Genomic DNA, 22,604 nt, shown 5'->3' on the forward strand with positions numbered 1-22,604 from the left:
CCACCTATCTGGGTCTGATTATGTCACTCGGCAGAGTTTCACCTCCAGAATGTTGTTCAAATGGGTAGACACTAGCACATGTGACTATTTTACATTACATTTTTAAAGTAATTAAAAATGAAATAAAATTTGAAATTCAGTTCCCCTGATGCACTAGCCACATTTCAAGTGCTCAATGGCCACATATGGCATGGCAACTACCGTATCAGACGGTACAGATTATAGAACATCTTCATCACCATGTGTAAGTTTCCCATGGAAAGGGCTAGAAAACAACACTGAGCCAGACAAGTGACTGGTCTGGCCTTACCTGCTAATCCAAACCCCCAATTCCTCTCTCTCTCTTTCTCTCTGTCTCTCTCCTCCCTTCTATATCTTCAGAGGACACAACTCTGGTTGGAAGTGGTTAGGGAACACAGCTGAATGCATGTAACCCACAGACTCAAAGAAAATCCATTGCTACTAAAGGCAGATATCTATAGGACTTGGAAGCCACGCATACCAGAGTAGAAGGTATCATTCAAGACTACGCAAAGTATCATACATTGCACCTGACTTCAGGGCCTAGTCAGTTAACCAGGCAGTCAGAAGTGAGGGTCCTACTCTGAATGAATGCAACTAGGCATAACAAATGGAGCACATTAACCAAATTTTCAGATTTATACCCTAAGGATTAAGCCTTCCAAGGTGAGAGTGAGGCTGAAGGAGACCGAGTTCACCATATCCATAGTCTCACTAAAAAATCACTTTGTCTCTAGGATATATCCCACCCAAGGATAATCATGAATAAAACCAAGAAGTGTTCTATGAAAAGTATGGAAGTGTGAAAAATGAAAGTTGAAATATTTGGAAGATATATGTCTTGTAGTCAAAAGGCATAAATGCATATGCTCTCTTTAGAACAAGAGCAGAGAGACACAGGGAAAGAACAGCCTGAGAAAAAGGCATAAATAGATGCTATTAAAGCTACGAAAAAGAACACTGGGATTCCCAGCCTTAGATACTGAATTGAAATTTATACTGAAAACAGATAGTAGAATTGACGCAGCTGAAAATAATTTAATAGTGGGGATGTCTTCTTAAAACTTAATGGGCATACAAGTCACTGAAGGATTTTGTTAAAATGCAGATTCTGAGCAGAAGGGCTGGGGTGTGTCTGTAATTCTGAACTTCCCAGATGATGTTGCTATTCCTGCCTGGGGACAGTAGTTTAAAGTGGAAAGGAGAGAGCAAGCAAGGAAGGAATGATTGGAGGAAGGAAGGAAAAAGGAAAGGAAGGGGAAGGGAAGGGAAGGAAAGGAGGAAGGAAGGAAGGAAGGAGAGGAAGGAGGTAGGAAGGAAGGCAGGAAGGAGGGGAGGAAGGAAGGAAGGAAGGAAGGAGGGGAGGCAGGCAGGCAGACTAAATAATATTCCATTGTATGTATATACCACATTTTGTTTATATATGTGTTGATGTACAATTGGTTTGTTTCTAACTTTTGGCTATTATGAATAATGCTGCTGTGAATATTGGTGTAAATCTATCTGAGTCACTGCTTTTGTTTTTTTTTTTTTTTTTATCTATTTGACAGAGAGAGAGAGAGAGATCACAAGTAGGCAGAGAGGCAGGCAGAGAGAGAGAGGGGAGGAAGCAGGCTCCCCGCTGAGCAAAGAGCCCGATGTGGGGCTCGATCCCAGGACCTGGGATCATGACCTGAGCTGAAGGCAGAGGCCTTAACCCACTGAGCCACCCAGGCGCCCCACTGCTTTTGTTTCTTTTGGTATATACTTAGAATTGGAATTGCTGGCCTTTACAATACTTCTATGTTTAAGTTTTTGAGAAATAGTCATACTGCTTTTCCCAGTGGCTGAACTGTTTTATATTCTCATCAGCAATACATAAGGATTCCAGTTACTCTGTAAGTTTGCCAATACTTTTTCTTCTTTTCTTTTCTTTCTTCTTCTTTCCTCCCTCCCTCCCTTCCTTCTTTCCTCCTCTCCTCTCTCCTTTCCCTTCCTTCTATCTTTCCTTTTCTTTCTTTCTCTCTCTCTCTTTTTTTTTTTTTCATAATAGCCATCCCAATGGGTATGAAATGGTATCTCACTGTGGTTTTGACTTTCATTCCCTTAGTGACTAATAACGTTAAGCATCTTTCCACATGCCTATTGGCTATTTGTATATCTTCTATGGAGAAACAGACTATTCAAGTCCTTTATCTGTTTTTAAACTGATTGTTTGTTATTGACTATTAAGAGTTCTCTATATAATCTGAATATTAACTACCTTTATCAGATATATAACTTGCAAATATTTTCTCCCCTTCCACTGTTTGCCTCCTCAGTCTGTTGATTGTGTTCTGTGATTCACATAAGTCTTTAATTTTGCTGTTGTCCAATTTATAGTTTGTTATTGTTCTTGTTGCCTGTGCTTTAATGCCATATCCAAGAAATCATTGCCAAATCCAATGTCATGAGGCTTTCCCCATCTTTTTCTAAGAGTTTTAGAGTTTTAGCACTTACATTTATATCTCTGATCCACTTTTAGTTCATTTTTGTAGATGGTATAGCATAAGTATCCAACTTCATTCTTCTACATGTGGATATTCAGTTTTTCCCAGCACTATTTGTTAAAAAGACGGTCCTTTATTCATTGAAGAGTCTTGCCACTCCTGTCAAAAATCATTTGATCATATATTTTAAGTTTATTTCTGGGTTCTCTATTTTATTTTACTGGTCAGTGTGCCTGTTACTATGCCAGTATCACACTGTTTTGATTACTGTGATTTGCAGTAAGTTTTGAAATCAGGAAATGTGAGATTTCCAAATTTTTCAAGATTATTTTGGGTAGCTGGGGTTCCATCTGATTCTGTATGAGTTTTAGAATGGGGTTTTCCATTATACAAAAAAGGGGGGACACTGAATCTGTAGATCCTTTTGGATGGTATTTTCATCTTAACAATATCAAGTCTTCCAATCAATGAATACAAGAAGTTTTTCCATTTAATTTTGCCATCTTTAAATTCCTTCAGCAATGCTGTAGTGTACAGGTCTTTTGCCTCCATCATTAAATTTATTCCTAAGCATTTCATTTTTTTGTATGCTACTCGAAATGGAATTGTTTTCTTAATGTCCTTTTTTGACTGATCACTGTTAATATATAGAAATGCAACTGATTTTTAGATGATTTTGAAATCTGTAGTTTTGTTGAATTCAATTTTTAGATCTAACAGATTGGGAGGTTGTTGCATGGAATCTTTAGGTTTTCTACATAAAATCTTGTTATCTGCATGCAATTTTGCTCCTTTTCCTATTAAAACAAATATGGCATTAGAAGGCATCCTTGCTACTGATCTTAAGGGAAAAGATTTCAGATTTTCACAAATGAATATGACTTTAATTGGGACAGTTTTTTTTTTCTTAAGATTTATTTATTTTAGAAAGGGAAAGAGAATGTGCATGAGAGAGAGAGAGTGGAGCAAGGGGGAAAGAAAGAGGATCTTCAAGCAGACTCCCCATTGGGCATGAAGTCCAACTTGGGGCTTGATCCTGTAAGCTATGTGATCATGACTTGAGCATATATTATCCAATTTTTTGGTATATAATTTTCCACAGTATTCTCTTGTAAGTCTTTTATTTCTATAAAATTGGTAGTAATGTTCTCCATTTCTGGTTTTTGTTATTTGAGTCTTCTCCATTTTTTCTTAGTTGGTCTAACTAAAGGTTAGTTTACTTAGTTGATCTTTTCAAAGGACCAAATTTTCATTCCATTGATTTTTCTACATAGTGTCAGTACTCTCTATTTTATCTATCTCTACTCTAATCTTTTAGCTCTCTTTAGATTACTATTTTTATGGAATATACATTCTTCTATTCTTTTGCTTTAAATTTATGTATGTCTTTAGATATAAAGTGAGTCTCTCATAAGTAGCATATGGGTAGATTCTGTTTTATTCTGAATCCATTCTTCCAGTCTCTAGCTATTGTGTGAAGAGTTTAATCTTTTTTTTTTTAGATTTATTTATTTATTTGACAGATTGAGATCACAAGGAGGCAGAGAGGCAGGCAGAGAGAGAGGAGGAAGCAGGCTCCCCGCTGAGCAGAGAGCTGGATGTGGGGCTCCATCCCAGGACCCTGGGATCATGACCCGAGCCGAAGGCAGAGGCTTTAACCCACTGAGCCACCCAGGCGCCCCGAGTTTAATCTATTTATATTTAAAGTAATCACTAATAAGGAAAAACTTCTACATTTTTGCTGTTCCCTGTATGTTCAGTAGATTTTTGTTCCTTCATTTCCTCCAACTTTTTCTTTTCTGTTGAGTTGATTTGTGTGTGAGTATGCAAGAGAGAGATGTTTTGATTCTCTTCTTGTTTCCTTGATGCATGTTCTTTTCTTTTTGGTTCACATGGGGGACATCTTAATATTATAATAATCTAATCTGAATTGACATAAACTTTATTTTAACCACATATAAAAACTCTACCCAATTTGTTTTGCACCACCCTGTTATTGATGTTACAAATTGTATCTTTATATGTTGTGTACCTCACAACATAGCTTTGCAATTATTTTTAAGCAGTTGTCTTTTAAATAACAGAAAAAGTGGAGGTATAAAAATAATTAAAGTAATGGGGGGAGGGGGGTTGGGAGGGGGGGTGGTATTATGGACATTGGGGAGGGTATGTGCTATGGTGAGTGCTGTGAAGTGTGTAAACCTGGCAATTCACAGACCTGTACCCCTGGGGATAAAAATATATTATATGTTTATAAAAAATAAAATTAAAATAATAATAATAATTAAAGTAACACTAGTTTCATTTACCTTTACTGGAGATCTTTTAATATTCATATACCTTCAAGTTACTGTCTAGTATCCTTTCATTTCAAACTGAAGACACCCTTTTAGCCTTTCTCGTGGAGCAGGTCTAGTAGTAATGAAGTCCTTCAGTTTTGGTTTATCTGGAAATTTATTAATTTCTCCTCGCTTTTGAAGAGCAATTTTGCAAGTTTATAATTCTCTTTTGACAGGTGTTTATCTTTCAACACTTCGAATATTTAATCATTACACTGCCTTCTGGTCTCCAAGGTTTCTGATTTAAAAAATGGCTGATAATCTTTTTTGAGGCTCCCTTATATAGGAAGAGTTATTTTACTCTTGAAGATTTCCAGATTCTCCCTGTATCTGTTGTTTTTCATAGTTTGATTATATGTGTCTTAGTGGGGGTCTCTTTGGTTTTATCCTACTTGGAGTTCATTGAAGTCCTTGGATTTGTAGATTCATGTGTTTTTTTGTTTGTTTGTTTTTGTTTTTATTTTTTTAATCAACTTCCAGAATTTTTTAGCCAGTATTTCTTAAAATAATCTCCGTGCATCTTTCTCATGTTCATCCCTTGGTGCTCCTTATGGTTTCTTACAAGTCCCTTAGGCTTCATTTGCTTTTCTTCAATCATTTTTCTTTCTGTTCTCAGACTTGATCATTTTAATTGTCCTATCTTCAAATTTGCTGATTTTTTTCTTCTGGCTGCTGAAACCTGGTGGTGAACCCCCTCTAGTGAATTCACTTCAATCACTGTGTTTTTCAGCTTCAGAATTTGTTTGTTCCCTTTTATAATTTCTACCTCTTTATTTTATTTTGTTCACTTTATTCATGTATCATTTTCTCAATTTCCTTCTGTTTCTTTGTCCATGTTTTCCCTTATCTCTTTGAGCATAGTTAAGACAGACGATTTAGTCTTCATCCCGTAAGTCTAGTGTCTGGACATATTCAAGGACAGTTTTGTCTATTTATTTTGTTCCTCTGAATGAATTATGTTTTATTCTTTCTTTGTATGTCTTGTGATATTTTTTCTTAAAAATTGGTCATTTAATAGTCATTTGACTATTAAAATGTTGTAACTCTAAAAATCAGATTTTTTTTTTCCTTCCCATGGGGACTGCTGTCTTATTTGTCATTGTTGTTCTTTTTTAGGTAGGTCGTAACAATTCATTTATTTTGAGGTATTTCTAAACTTTAAAAAAACACTTTACTTATCAGTAAAATCAGCAAAATCTCTGTTCTATTAGTTCATTTTCAGCTAATGTTTTAACAGAAATGTCTTTGAATGACAGGAGCTAAAACAAACAAAAAACCCAAACAAACAATCAATAGAGCAAACAACCACCTCTTCCTGTGTTTGCAGAATGTCTCTGTCCTGGCACATTCTTTCACCACTTGGCTAGAATGGCTCTGTGCCTGGGGATCAGCCAAGGTAAAAACTTTAGGTCTTCTCAGGACTTTTCTAAGAATATGTTTTGCCTGGGCATATGCATAACTTTCTAAATTTTGTATACTTAGCTGCTTTTGAAAAACCTGATTTCTCAGAATCTCACTCCAGTTTCTCCTTTGGGCCTTCCATGGTCTATTTCATATTTCTACCTTGAGTCTCCTGCGCTGGACACCTATGGGTTTGTAGACATGCAGCCTTTATGAGCACAACCTGCTTTTCTTTTCCTGCCCGCTTTCTGAGTTATCTGTATAAACAGAGATGAGCATCATGTTTCAGTCCTTCAGTTATCTTCCAGACACTTTAGAACATATGTACACAACAATTTACAAACAAGGTTTCCTCTGTTCCCTCCAGTGCAAGTAAGAAAACTGGTAACTAGCCTGCCACCTGCCCCTGAACCAAAGTGGGGGTGGGGAAATGGCAGGTAAAAAATGTCACAAAACTTTCCAACTCTTTTGAATATAGCGTTTTGTTTGTTTGTTTGTTTGTTTTTCTTATTTGGCATTTGCTTGGCTGCTCTGGACTCTGGAATATTTTCCAGAGCTCCTATAAAGTTGCTTCAGACAGCTTCTGCTTATTTTTTTGATATTTCTGTACAGAAACAAGAACTTGAAGGTTCTTAGTCTGCCATTTTGCTGATGTCACTCCCCAATAAAGAGACCTTTAAAATCAAGGGGAGGGGGCTATTTATAAAAATAAAGTAGAAATTAAACCAAGAATGAATAAAGAACATGTGGTGTATATACACAAAGGAATATTATTCAGCCATCAGAAAGGATGAATACCCACCATTTGAATTGACATGGATGGAACTGGAGGAGATTATGCGAAGTGAAAAAAGTCAAGCAGAGAAAGACAATTATCATACAGTTTCACCCATATGTGGAACATAAGCAATAGCACGGAGGACTATAGGGGAATGGAGGGGACAAATCAGAGAGGGAGACAAACCATGACGGACTATGGACCTGGGGAAACAAACTGAGGGTTTCAGAGGGAAGAGGGGTGGGGAGCAGGGGGTAACAAGGTAATGGGTATTAAGGAGAGCACATGTTGTGATGTGCACTGGGTGTTATATATAACTAATGAATTAGTGAACACTACATCAAAGACTAATGTTGCATCAAAGACTAATATTGTCCTATACAGTGGCTAACTGAACATAAAAAAAAAAAATAAATAAAACAGTGGTAGAAAGCAAAAAAAAAATTAATTAAAATAAAGAAGAAATTAAGAAACAGAATTATGAAATAAAGAGCTAGCTCCTTAAAATATAAAAAAAATTTCTTTATGCTACTGAACAAAATTAAAAATGAAAAAGGGCATATAACAATATATTCTAGGGGGCAATGCATATGCACATGCTAATTAATTAGAAGAGCCAGATAAAAAAGGACATTTTCCTAAAAAACATAAATCTTCAAGATTGATACAAGAAGAAAACCTAGAGAAAACTATAAGTATAGCAGAAACTGAAACTGTATGCCAGGGTAGAAAATGTCATTCAAGAACCTGGTGGTGGGTATTATGGAGGGCACTTATTGCATGGAGCACTGGGTATGGTGCATAAACAATGAATTCTGGAACACTGAAAAGAAATAAAATAAAATGAAATGAAAAAAATAAATAAAACTTCTAGAGAACTGTGAGATAATAAATTCCTGTTGTTTTAAGCAAAAAAAAAAAAGAAAGAAAGAAAGAAAGAAAAAGAAAAAAAAAGAACCTATTCAAAGTACCATGCTTCTATACAAAACATTTCATATATCATGTATATTTATGAGTAATTTTTTTAAAGTACTTACAGGAATACTAACCCTTAAATATAGATATTTACTATATAATGTAATCTATTACAGAACATACAAAAAGAAATCTTCTTGATTCATATTATGTCAAAACATACCATGAAATATAAAGACAGATATAATCTATTGCTATATTTAACAGAATCTATATGGCATATATCACAAGTGTGTGAGTGTTCCACATTACCACCTCACCAATAAATAATTTACTAGGTAATTTTGGTGAACTGGTCCATGGTTCTTAGAAATTTCAGCCAAGTCATAGATCTTAGTTGGAGTCAGAATAAAGGGAGACAAGGAATTAACCTGGGAATAGATTTCTTGGAACTATCTCCAGCCATCCCTATGGGAGATTAACTCTTCCAGTTGGGATTCCAGGAGGAATGGTGTCTACTTCAGACTTGGGACAATTAGAATGTCTTGAGGTGGTAAGAACAGAGGAGACTGAATAGGAACTGGACTGTCAGAGTAGAATGCAGGCATATTTCCTGTGGCTCACACATGAGCTACATGTAAAAAATGGAAGATCCAAAGTTATGTTGGATCCTCTATAATACGGCTGCCTAGGGGGTAGAGAGATAGAAAATGACCAGGAAAAATGGATTCTTGGAGCTGAGGAAAGTGTTCCAAGGGACTCCATGGAATAGAAACACATTTTACCCTGCTATTCTCCCAACCCCCAATGCTGGTCAAGGGACCAGCTGAAGAAAGGTCCCTCTTGGTAGGAAGCTCTGAGAAGAATCAATTTTCAATATCTTCTAAGTCCAGAGAGTATGAAGCTATGGGAAAAATGATACTAGCTCAAGTAAAACCTTTTTTCCTTATTTTCCCTCCATCCCCTTAATCTCCAAAATGGGAGGAGTCTTACGTAAACTGTCAACCTGGGTTGTGGGGTAGAAGAGGTATAGAGAAAAGTAGAATCAGGGAGGCTGAGAAATCAACTATCCCCCCTTTGCCATTACAACCTTCTAGCCTAAAATAGGGCAGGGCTATGGAAGGAGAAAATATAAATGCTAAATCTAATTTAGTATTAAACATTGACCTGATAATTCCTGAGGCAAACTATGAGAGACTGTGGACTCTGAGAAACAAACTGAGAATTTTGGAGGGAGGGAGAGGGTGGGATGAGCCTGGTGGTGGGTATTATGGAGGGCACATATTGCATGGAGCACTGGGTGTGGTGCATAAACAATGGATTTTGGAACCCTGAAAAAAATAAAATTAAATTAAATTTAAAAAAAAAGAACTATTACTAAAATATTGGCAGAAAAACATGAGATCTGCCCAAATTTTTATAAGGTTAAGTAATACTTCGCTGAACAGTGTATAAGGTGATCATGGGGGACAAACAAAACTGCACTATGACTAGGTCACAAGGTATGTTTACCACCAATAAACTTGTTGTCTAAAGATTTTTAAAGGAATAATTTATAGCAACATATTTATGGATATGTCTTCTCAGGTAGAGAAAACAAAAGCAAAAGTAAACTATTGGGACTACACCAAAATAAAAAGCTTTTGCATAGCAAAGGAAACCATCAACAAAGCAAAAAGTCAACTTATTAAATTGGAGAGGATATCTGCAAATGATATATTTGATAAAGGATTAATATCTAAAATATATGAAGAACACATCTCAACATCAAAAAAATAGTCTGATTAAAAAATGGGCAAAGAACTTAAATAGACATTTCTCCAAAGACATACAGATAGCCAACCAACATATAAAAAGATGTTTAACATCACTAATCATCAGGAAAATCATCAATCCATCATCCATCAATCATCAAAACCACAATGAGATATCACTTCACACCAGTCAATGGCAAATATCAAAAAAGATAAGAAATAATGAGTGTTTGCAGTGATGTGGAAAAAAGGAACCCGCATGCTGGTGGGAATGTAAACTGGTGCAACCACTATGGAAAACACTATGAAAATTCCTCAAAAAATTAAAAATAGAAATCCCATAGGATGCAATAATTCCACTATGGGCACTTACCCCCATCCATGAAAGTTCTAATTTGGAAAGCTATATGCACCCCTATGTTTATTACAGCATTATTTACAACACCCAAGATTATGGAAGCAACCTCCATTGGTAGATGAATGGAAAAAGAAGATGTGATACACACACACACACACACGCACACTATGATATTATTCAGCCATAAAAAGAAATGAAATCTTGTTATTTGCAACAGCATGATGAAATTACAGGGCATTATGCTAAGTAAAATAAGTCAGGCAGAAAAAGAAAAATACCATAAGCTTTCACTTATTTGTAGAATCCAAACAAAGCAAACCAGGAAACAAACAAAAAACAGACTCTTAAACACAGGAAACAAACTGGTGGCTACCAGAAGGGAGGAGAGTGGAGGGTTGGTAGAATAGATAAAGGGAATCAGAGGTACAGACTTCCATTTCTAAAATAAATAAGTCACAGAGATGAAAAATACAGCATAGGGAGTATAGTCAATAATATTATCACATTGCATCACGACAGATGGTGACTATACTTATCATGGTATGCTTGAATAATATATACAATTGTTGAATCAATATGTTGTACACCTGAAACTAACAGAATATTTTGTGTCAATCATGTTTCAGTGAAAATAAAAACAATTATAAGTTTGCCATGGACAGAACAAATGTAATAGTTTTTACAGAGTATTGCCCACCATGATAAAATAGGATTTATCTCAGGAAGTTAAGGATGAATCAAGGTAGGGAATTAATACATTTCAGTTACAGGTTAAATTAGGAAAATGAGCAGATGGGGTGAATTAATAAAAATCTATTTTTATTTTTGATATGTAAAGAAAAAATAATCTGGGGTCAGTTATCTGATTTATAATTAGTTCTTGAATATAAATTTCATAAATTGGTGATATCTGTGTTATTCACCTCATGTCACAGTTCCCAGAACATTTTTTAATAAAAGTAAAAGAATGATTCGTAACTACCTTAAACTGAAATGCAAATCATTTTTTCATAGTGGGATACAAGAAGCACTCTTATTATAACAAAGAACTAGGAAATAATGTACACTGTTACCCCTATTGTGTTGTATTTTCTGGAAGTTGAAATCAGTGCAATAATCAGGAAATAGAAATAAGAATAAAACTAAAGAAAATAAACATAAAAATCATTATAAAAATATGACTATTAGACCAAAATCCTCAAGATTATTAACTAAACTGTTAGCCTAAATGGATATGATATTGGATAAATGCCCAAACAAAGATACTTAAAGCAAATAGACTATAGCTTTCCCACATATCAGTAAAAGTCAGTTGGAAAAAGAAGACAAAAATGATCCCATTCCTAAAAGCATCGCACATAATGAATAGGAATAACCTTATCAAGATATGAGAGGGCTGTCTGAAGAAAATGACAAAATTCTGCTATAAGCCAGGAAATGAAGACATGAATGAATTCAGAAATGTCACATGTTATGTAGGAAAGATTGGATATATTATAGCACTTGTTCAAAGTAATACTTAATGAACATAATTCTAACCAAGATAAATTCTGATGGATTAAGAATCTAAATAGAAAATATAAAAATAGAAATACTACAGAAAGAATTAGAATTTAAATTTAATCCTCATAGAATATCTTTTCCACCCAGCACTGCATTAGGTTTTGGGGATGGAACAATAAATAAGACAGAAACAGTTCTTTTCTCAGAGAATTTATATTCTCATGGTGGCTTCCCCACCATTATTGATAAATAAAAAGTCAATACATAAGAGATGCAATAAAATGGCAAAATAAAGTTACATCTAAATAAGTGCTCTAATGCAAATAAAAGCAGTATGTTGTAATAGAAAGGGAATAGACAATCAAAGCAGAATTCTCCTTGTGGAGGTGACCGTTGAACTGTCCTCAATTACATAACTACTCCATGAGACTAAAAACACAAATATCTAGAAGTGTTGTATTACATCCAGCAAAGAGCATGTGCAAAGGCCTTAAGACAGGGACATCCTAATGCTTGATACTTCTGAAGAGTGGAAGGAAGGTCTGCAGACTGGAAGCAAGATAAAGAGTGAGTGGAAGAGTCAGAGTGTGAGTAACAAGCATGTTAGATGGGAAATGGGAAGATGAAGAGGCTTCTGTGTTTTTAATGAAAGTATGAGGCAATGTCAAATGAGCGTGGCGGGAGGTGACTGAAGTGAAGGTGTGAAAGAGTCCTTAAAAGCAGGGGAAGAACGGATGAGCATAGGAAGGATATAGAATTTTATGAGTATGAACTTAAAATGAAATGAGAGATTTTTCTCCAGCCCTGAGGGATGAAGTAAATAGATAGGTTATTTGCAGTAACCAAAATAAGGATAAAGTCCAAAGCAGAGTCCAACACTAAATATGTAACTGATTGCTGACAGGAGTAAATACTGGCATAATCCTTTTCTTAAAAAAAAAAATTATTTATTTATTTATTTTTTGGGACAAACACAGAGAGAGAGAGGGAGAGAGAGCCCACAAGCAGAGGGGAGGGAGAGAGACAAGCAGACTCTGTGCTAAGCACAGAGCCCAATGTAAGGATCCCACGACCCTGAAATCATGACCTGAGCCAAAATCAAGGGTCTGATGCTTAACTGACTGAGAAACCCAGGGGTCCCAGCATGATCCTTTTTAGAAAGCAATTCACCAATATGTTATTTACTTACATAGAAGTAACTGAGAAACAGTGGCAAAATAGGAGTTTGGAAAGTAAGCACGCCTGTGCTCAAATCACATGGGCCTTATTAATTCTGTTAGTTTACATATTTTCTGGGGGAAAGAGATGTCTGGTCAGAACCACTGTATAAAAAGAATAAGATGACAGCCAAACCAATTAGATGACTTAATTTGAATTTTGTGAAATACGTTGTAACTTCATCTTAATATATTGCATTCAACTTCTTCATTATCGGAATGTCAACTTTAACAATTTTGAGTATTTTTAACAGCAAGTGGAAATGTTGCAGTTTATCTTCCAACAAATTTTGCAATAAGTTTCTCAGGAAGAACATGGCTACACTGTTTTGATGAAGATGACTCAACCTTAGATTCTCAGGTGCTTTTTGAAGCAAATCAAATACTGTTTTGTGAACCCATTTCCAATTCCTAGCAACAGGAAAAAAAAAACAAAAACAAAAACAAAGATGAAGTATGTGGCCTGAAGAAAAGGTCATGCTACAAAATGGTGCTAGGTAAGATATTCAGTGACATCAGGTGATCAGCTGACTGAAAAAGAAACACGGGAAGACAGGAGAGGGATGACTCTACCTTCTCACAGGCAGCAAAAAAACTCGAGCCCAGAACCAAAGAAAACAGAAAAACTGTGACAGGAACAGCCCCAAGATCCATAAGCATCTTAGCCAAGATTTTCCTAGTTCCTAAAAAGGTCTGGCTGCCCAAAGGAAATTCAAAGAGCCCCAGTTTTATTTTAGGATGGTATGTATGCCCTATCTAGAGCATTCTCTCACATCACATGGTGACGTAAAGTGTGTAAAAGGCTCATCACTGATTTAGCTGAGCTCAATCCAATGAGCTCATGGTAGCATTAGCCCAAGTTTCAAACTCAAGAGGCTTTAAGAGTCATTGAAAAAACAGTTTCTGATTTATAATGACTTTTTATCACTACAAGAACATGATCACTCTCAACTATCTGTGTGAGCAGTCATCGACCACTTTTGCAGAGTCATCAGAGTAACGGATTAATGATTTCCCAGAATAAGACTGAGATGACGTACAAACATACATCATGGACAGCTCATCCACAGCCAGAGATCTTCATCTACGCTTGATAAAGAAAAATCCCTCATTGATCCCATACTGCAATGGCTGGACATGAACAGGAAAAGAAGCCTAGAGGAGCTTAACGGTGACTGACCTACCAGTATAGGCAACTGTGTATAGCTGGGTGAAGGAAATTCCAGTCTCAAATGGGGAGAAAATAATCAACACTGATGTCTCAGGGATACATCCAGGATAACCAGTATCTCAGAGATACAGGCAGTAAGAAAGCAATCCCTGTTGGGCTGGAATTTCATCAGCAGCACTGTAAAAGCAGGAGATAAACAATGATCCCAGTGCTCCATCAAGCTCCATGGGAGTTTAACTCACTAAAGACCTCAGCTGTATCAGACCTCCTTCAGGTTCATGCATGGTACCTAGATACCAAAAGGATATACTGTATCACTAGGGTTTCATACACTGACCCATCCTTGGTTTGCCATGTCACTAATATGATCCAGTGAACACAACAGGAGAAAGAGAACAAATGGACGACAGGGTTTGGGGCCAAGAGGATGACAGAGGGTGCCTTACCAATGTGAACACTCACACTGTTTTTTTTTTAAACCAAAAACACAATACCTATACTGAGAGTGTGTATGTGTGTGTGTGTGTGTGTGTGTGTGTGTATAAAATAGAATAAATATAAATGGTACTTCAGTTCACATAGAGTAAGTCAGAATATGTATATACATGAATTTAATTACATTATCAGTATTTTGAAATACTAAAGTGTTTCTTGTCCAAAAATTTGAATTACTTCAAATTCAAATTCAAATTGACTTCTATAGCTATGTGTGATTTTTAAATCTAAAGGCAGAAATTTCTAGATCAGCCAATTTCAAAAGGAATCAGATGGCACAGGGTAGCTGTTAAGCATGTGCAGAATGTGGCGGTCTGTTGTTTAGAGATTTTTCTTTCTGACAGCTTGTCCAGGTCCACAGAGATCTGAAGAATTGTTTCAAAAATATAAGGTTCTAAATAAAGATCTAAGGAGTATATTAAGACTACATTTGAATAAATACAGCTATTTATTTAGAAATCCATTTACTGACTTAAAAGGCTGTTTGAGATGTATAATGCATATAAATTTGACTAGAGAGTTCTTGAAGTTATTGTACCAAGCTTATTATTGAAAACTTCCCAAAGCTTATTATATGATTATTAACTCTTATATATAAATTTATAGGCAGAGTATTAGCTAAGGATGCAGTTTTATTCTCTTGGTTTCCTTATTCTTGCATGTTTTATGTTGTTAAATCCAACACTTCCAAACACAGCTTGGAAATTTATTACAGTCCCTTCATTCATATCATATCATTCTGACTACTATGGTTTAAATGTTTAAGTCCCCATTCCCTAAACTCATATGTTGAAATCTTAACCCCTAAAGGTGGTGGTATTAGGTTATGAGGGTGGATCTTTCATGAATGGGATTAGTGTTCTTATAAAAGAAATCCCACAGAACTCCCTTGCCGGGTTCACCAGCTGAGCACACAGCAAGAAGGCACCTACTGTGAATGAGGAAGCTGGCCGCCCCTTGACACTGGCACCTTGATTTTGTATTACAGGCTCCAGAAATGTGAGAAATAAATGTCTGTTGTTTGTAAGCCACCCAGATTATGGTATTTTGTTATAACAGTGTGAATAGACTAAGGCACTATCCTAAAAGTTAAAGTTTCAACAGAGGCATACTAACATATTCTACCTCTGGTAAGAAAATAAAGAATGCAAAAATAAAAATGGAGAGGACCCAAATACCAAGTTTTGTTTAGAAAGCCAGGAAGCCTAGGTGGCTGGCTCAGATGTTTAAGCATTTGACTTGATTTTGTTTCAGGTTATGATATCAGGGTCCTGAATTGATCCCTGCCTCAGGCTCCCTACTCAGCAGAGTCTGCTTCTCTCCTACTTCCTCTCCCTCTGCCCCTCCCAACCCTCCTCATCTTCTCTCTCTCCTCTCTCTCTGTCTCTAAAATAAATAAATAATTCTTTTTTAAAAAGCCAAGAAGTCTAGGCTTCATTTTTTATTGAGATTTGTTTCTTTTTGCTCTACACACACACACACACACACACACACACACACACACACTTTTTCTATTCATATTTTGGGGGGCAGATAAAGGAGGGACATGACTCCTCATTTCATGCTCACATGGTTTCTGGGTAATCTTTTGTACAACTGATGTACTTGTCAGAACTTCCAGAATTTTACATCCATGTTTTTTATTTCCAGGCAAAAATACAAAATGCCTGGAATGTCCAGAAAAACATCAATCTGAACTTTTTTCCTACAGTAATACCATGGCTTGCTTGACATGCACCACTTTTCCTCCATTACAAAGTCTGATTTTTTGCTAAAATTCTGTCTCTTATTCTGTATATTGCTGTTTTGAGAAAGTCACTCAATATTTTCTACTGAAGGCAATGTTAAATATTCCCCTTTCCTCATCTGAAGCAGTAAAAGTCACAGTGATATGGATTTAAATATATGTTTTTATGATTTCCTTTAGATGTGCTGGAGTCTTCGTTAAAGGCTTATGGACTCACAAAATTTTATGACAAATATCTTCTCCAAGATATCCACCTGTGTCCTACTCAAAACTGTGGTCATTCCTACAAGATCTCAAAGGGACTTTTAGGCCAGGATATAAGAAAGACACACATGTATGCATGTATGCACTCACACCCATACCTACCTACCCACCCACAGACACAGACACAGACAGACACACAAATCACTTCAAAACAAAACAAAACAAAACAAAACAAAAATCACTGCAAAATCAACACAAGGATGAAAGATTTTTAAGATCACCATTTAGCAAGGGTGATGATATTCAAATAATTAGCCACCAGCAGTGGTGGAGCATCATGGGAAGGTCTGGTGGTTTCCAGGGTAACCAGGGAAGCCCAGAGCCTCCTCAGGGTTCCAGGCAGCAGTCTGGTTTACTGAGTCAAGTGATTTCCTTATGAGACCTGGTGAGAGATGATTCTCATCAGGAAGCCTCTCATTTAGTCATTCCCATAAATATTGGTGACACTACCTCATGAAGCTCTGAGGAGATTATACCGTGTAACAGCAAAACTAGACATTTTTTTTTTTTTCACCTGGGCAAACAGCTTTGGGAAAACTTTACTGAAAAGCTCTGCAATGTCACAGCAATATTAATTACAGGACTCTGTGGTTATAATATGGGAAATCCATCCTCAGGGAATCTGTGTTCTTAGAGAGGGCAAACCAATTATTTAAAATCAATCCAAGGAGGAAGTTTTTCCCTTGCGTGGTGACTATTTATGGTAACAATAATGCCCCAAATCTTGTATTTCTAAGATCTGTATGTGTGTGTGTGTGTGTGTGTGTGTGTGTGTGTGTGTTGCAAAGCTCAGTGTTTTGCGGTTGTCTCCTAATAATCTGAAGACGTGGTCTCACTCCCTATAATCACCTCAAGTGAGAAATTCAACGCCAATGCACCATGCAACTGCAAAATTGGCCCTGAAAAGGCAGACAGACCTGAGCCCGTACAGCACCGTCCCATCAGGGTGAAGGCGGATCATGCGGTTTTTCACTGTCACTCCATGCACAAATGACTTTTTGTCGTTTAAGAAATATGTGTCAGGCACCCATAGCTGGTCAGCCACTCGATTGTCAAGCGTGAGGTTGAGAGGGATCCCAGAATAGGCAAGCCTTTTATCTCTCCAATATTGTTGAAAATACATGGTTAAGGTGTAATCCTGGGGGAAAAAAAAGAAAAGAAAATAATTAGTTTGTGCACAGCCACAGGCATATTTCCTTCATGACCGGTCAAATTCAGGTTGGAACCCAGGAGAAATGGACATTATTTTCAGGCAAGGTAGGAAACAGTGGTTGCTTTCTTGTAAATGCAAATATGAGGCTTAATAGGTGTAAATCATGTCTATAAATGCCCTGTTGTTGTTGTTGTTTTAATAAAAAAATTTTTTTTTAAATCCTCTGTTTTATTTAGGTAAGAACCAGATGAGACGTATTGGCATTTAAGCAATAGCCACACCAATATAAAGGTCAAAAAAAATTTTTTTAAAGTCATCATAAAATCAGGTTGCTGGCAGGACCCTGAAAACTCCCCTAGGTCCTCCATCTCCCACCAGGCAGTCGTGCATCTTTACCATCCACAGCGGAGGAGCTCTATCTACAGATTTTCTCTATAAGGTAAGCCACTTCCCTCTCCTACCCTCCATGAGGGCTGGAAATAAAAACCCTCTGCACCCTGGAGACATAATACCTGTGGGAGGTCTCTAGGTCATTACATTTTCTTTCTCTTCGAGAATGCCATGGCCATTCCCACACTAACTAGGCCGTATCATCACCTTGAGATGATGATGATGCATTTGTCTGGGGAAAATGGGAGCCTATAGCTAAAGCCAGGTGTAGGAGAGGGGGGAAATGGGCCATGGGGCAACCCCCACAGGCTTGCCAGCAAAACAAGCAAGTATTTAGACAGATGATCCTACATTTTGTTTGTTCATTTGTTTTGTTTTGTTTTGTTTGTTTGTTTGCAAAGTATGCAGTAAGAAAGTAGAAAAAAGAAATCAGGCTAAACATGAAAATTCTATTTGTAAATTTTTATTCTTTTGGCAATCACTATTCCAATCTATGACAATCAAGTCTGAAAATTTGGTAATATTCATGGGACATCCTGAACCCACTACAGAAGGATCCAAGCTGAAAATCCAAAGGGAAGAGGGTAAACTCTCACCAGGGAAGGAGAAATCACTGTTTCTTAGAGAAGCGACTGAAATCACACACCCGGATGTCTGCAAACAGCCTGGCTTTGTGGGCAATGAGAGGTGGCATTGCAAATCAATTCAAGAACCCATCCTAGACACATGTCTTATGACATCCCATCCAATACTCATTTTGCTGATTCACAGGGCAGTTTTCAGTGCTTATTAATCCAATAATGTCTACTTATTACTGATCTCATGAGTATTAGAGCACAGAAGTCTTGGAAATGACAAAGAACACACCTGGAAGTTCTTCTCCAGGTGCTCACAGGCAAGGTGACAAAACCAATACATGCTAAACAACTATCAGCAAAATAAATTTTAAGCCATAAGGGCCATTAAAAAAAAAAATCAGATGGGGGGGAAGCAAGAAAATTCAAATGGGCTGGGGAGTCTTTATAGAGGTTTTATCTGCAACTGGAAGGAGAGATAGTATTTGAGTGGGTGAGAAGAAACATAGAAGAATTTTTTCCTAAGCACTTACATGGACAGAGCTCTGTGCCTGGCATTACCTGTGTGACCTGGGCCACACACCATCACCAGCTCTCATAGAGCAGGTGACATTAAAGATAGGCCTTGGTTAGCCAGATATTAGAGAGGGGGCATGAAAAAGAATCATACAAGTATGTTGTTTTGGTTTTTTTTTTTTTGAAGATTTTATTTATTTGTCAGAGAGAAAGAGAGAGCACAAGCAGGCAGAGTGGCATGCAGAGACAGAGAGAGAAGCAGGCTCCCCACTCAGCAAGGAGCCCGGTGCAGAACCCGATCCCAGGACCCTGGGATCGTGACTTGAGCCAAAGGCAGCAGCTTAACCAACTGAGCCACCCAGGCACACCAAAAAGTATGTTGCTTTTGTTTCATTGATTTTACTGAACTGATAAGAGACAATGAGGAGTTCAGTTTACGTGCAACTTAGGGTTCAAAAGGAGAAAAGGACAGCATGGTGGGCAAGGCTGGACTCTATAGCAGGGACCAGAATGTAAAAAAAAAAAAAAAAAATCTCGAATGCCAGCTCCTCAGCCAATGAAAGCCATTGACAGTCCAGTAGGAAGTGACCTAACCAAGCGTATTAATAGTCTTTTATTTTCTGTTTCCTTAAATAAGTGCTTTAAATAAGCACTTATAGACCCTGGCTGACCCTGGAAGGACTTTCCTCCTTTCCCTCAGGTCTAGCCAATTCCTAGAGATAGCAACCGATTCTGTTAAGGTCTAGATTGTGCTTTCCAGATGCAAATCAACCAATCCAGAGCTCATACCCCCAAGTGCCTTCTCTATTGGGCTTTCACACTCCAGGCCAATATTTCAACTATGTTCAAGTACCAGGAAAATAGGGACAGTCTAGACCCCAGGGCCCACTTAAATTATTCAAACTAGCCCATCCTAAGACTGCTTATCCAGCCTCCCATATGCCCATTCATTCTCATGGAAACTACAATAAAGCTCTTTGCCCACAGTTTCCCTTCTTTCCTGTGACCGACCCTAGTGCTTCCCTGTGTGTGCACCCACCCTCTTCCCTGCGATGGATGGTGTACCCCCTTCCTTTGAGGTCTGTGGTTTGCAAACTATCTTTCCAATGGCAGCTGTCTTCTGATCTGTTGCCCTTGCCATACCCAAATAATAATAAAACCTATTTTAAACACAAAATCACTGATCGGGAAGATCGGTTGTGCGGTGGTGAGAGAGCTGATGAGCAAAGACCAAAATGAGTAGAGAGTGCTTGCTGGTGGTTGATAAGGGAGAACAAGTGAAAGGGGGATGCAGGTTAAGGAAATCCTAAAAGTTTGCAGATATTGGGTTTGATGTACAACCTCAGGCTGCAAATGGACCCCCAAAGAGTGCCATCGCATTCCCTGCGTTACCATGCATGATGGCTAATGTAGGTGATGCATTTTAACTGAAACATTCAAAGTTCTAGTGGCACAACAAGGTGGAAATAAATCAGCAGTAGCAGCTAAAGGATTTTCTATTTGAATATAATGCTCCAAATTACATTCTTATTGAAATAGAAGCATTTCACTTGCTTCTCTCTTTGGTTTCTAAGCCCACATCCTACGCCTGAGTCATGAAGTCTAGCACATCTCTTAGTTCCCTTCCAACTGGCATTCACATGGGTTGCCATGAGGATGGAGGGAATGTGTCAGTTTATCCTGGGAACCCAGTTGTCATCCAGAGTCTGCAAGCTCGGGCTCTGGGTCTTATTTTGACCTGTGCTTTCTCCACACCATTAACAACACTTCTCAGTTTTGGTCTTGGGTGTTTGCTGAGGTGACTTGAGTGGATTAGGGTTGCTGAGAGCTTAGGTAACAGACAGGGAAAAATAGCTATTTAAATCCAACTTCTGCCTTCTGAAGCAATGGCTTCACTACATCAGTGGGGACACTACTCAGTATCCCACTTCCTTCTGTACAGATTGGCAGACAAATGACAGTAACAGTGAACACGCTCTGATCCCTTGGCATATGCCAGTCATTTCTAATGTCATTTCACTTAAACATAATGCAGGGATTATTAGTATTCTCATTATCATCCCCAATTGATGAAGGAAAAAAAAATGGAAGAGATGAAATAATTTGCCTCCTCCCTCCCCTGCATGCCCCATTAAACAAGAGTAACTAGAGGACCTGGGATTTGAAGCTGGGGCTACCTCCCTACAGGGTGCAACTCTCAACCCCGAAACCGAAGCTCTAAGGGACAGGAGTTAAATTGTTCTGTGTAATATACTGAAATGAGCTTGTTGGGAGGATGGTTTGCAAAGATTTCTCAAAGGGTAGAGAAGCAAGTCACATAAGTCAATGCTGTTTTTGAGGGGAATAAACACTATGGAACCACTAAAGCCCCCCATCCTCATAAACATTTAGCACAGCTACTATGTATACAGATGCCTTGTGAAAGTTTCTTTCCTTCAGGGGATCCCAGAAAAGTTGGTGCTTCCCACATTTGGAGCTCCCCAGAGCCTTTGTGAGCCTTCCTTGCCTTTTTTTTTTTTTTTTTTTGGATTGGTCACCCCCAAATGTGGTACAGCTGAGTGGAGTTTTGGAGGGGGATGGAAGGAGACAGGGGAAAGGCCCTGAAATGGCATTTCTCAAATGCAGGGCTTTTGGGGGCTTATGCCTTGATAGGGATTAGAACCAGGCAATACAGGTGAATCTGATCCTGGTGGTGAATGCCAGCCTCTCCATTCTTTGGGGCTCTGGAGAGCTCCTGGTGTCCCTGCTTTCATCTTTCTGGTTCTGGTGATGTGATCCACCTGAGCACAGGGAAGGGTGTGCAGTCACACTGATGCAGAACTCTCAGACACCAATAGCCCTTGCCAGGGCGAGAGGAAGCTGTGATTGTTTCTTCCTTTCCCACCTGTGCCCTTTGCAGGGGAAACTAACTCTCCTGGACAGAGACAGTAGGGAGGAGTGGGTGTGGGGAGAGGTGGGGATGAGGAAAGAATAGAGTATAGGGAAAAGCTGGCATTAGGAGCTTTGGGGATCAAAGGGGGTCAGAGTGAGAGGAGGGTCTGGTGTGGGGAAAAGCAAAGGTCTAGAGGAAAAGGGCTGGAGGGAGGAGTGGGGCAGCATCGAGGATCTAGGCTCTGTGAGGAATACAGAGGAATGAAGTACAGGAAGGGTTGGGGCATGGGGAGAAGCAGGAGTCTGGGAGAAGTAGGCTCATGAGAGTAGTGGATGTCCAGGAGGGGTGGAGCCTGGGGGACCGCGAAGCCCCTTCACTGTGCCGTGTGATGGACACAAGCTCCAGAAACCTCACCCTGGGAGGGTAGGCTTAATTAGATTTGTACACAATCTACTTGTGGTAGGAAGAGGCAGTCTGCTTCCTGGCACTGACCCTTGGCTGTGGCACAACCAGCCATGTCAGCACATCTAGACAGAACATGTTGACAGATGCAGGAGGGAAGCAATGGTCTAGAGATCAGGAGTGACGGAAATAGCTGCTAATTGAGGCACAATGGCGGGGCCCTGTGTCCAGGAGACACAGAACCCCCTCTGCTGTGGGGCCTTCA

At 38.3% G+C, this 22,604-nt stretch overlaps 1 protein-coding gene across 1 annotated transcript in view; it reads right to left on the reverse strand.

The window, feature by feature from the left end:
• GABRB3 (gamma-aminobutyric acid type A receptor subunit beta3) overlaps nucleotides 1-22,604 on the reverse strand; it is a 225,380-nt gene that overhangs the window by 53,362 nt on the left and 149,414 nt on the right. The window contains exon 4 of the mRNA XM_047739117.1: nucleotides 17,349-17,569. Coding sequence (XP_047595073.1) covers nucleotides 17,349-17,569 — 221 coding nt within the window. The remainder of the gene's footprint in view (nucleotides 1-17,348; nucleotides 17,570-22,604) is intronic.

The sequence above is a fragment of the Lutra lutra genome, chromosome 7 (assembly GCF_902655055.1).
Source record: "Lutra lutra chromosome 7, mLutLut1.2, whole genome shotgun sequence".
In the NCBI taxonomy this organism is placed as follows: domain Eukaryota; kingdom Metazoa; phylum Chordata; class Mammalia; order Carnivora; family Mustelidae; genus Lutra; species Lutra lutra.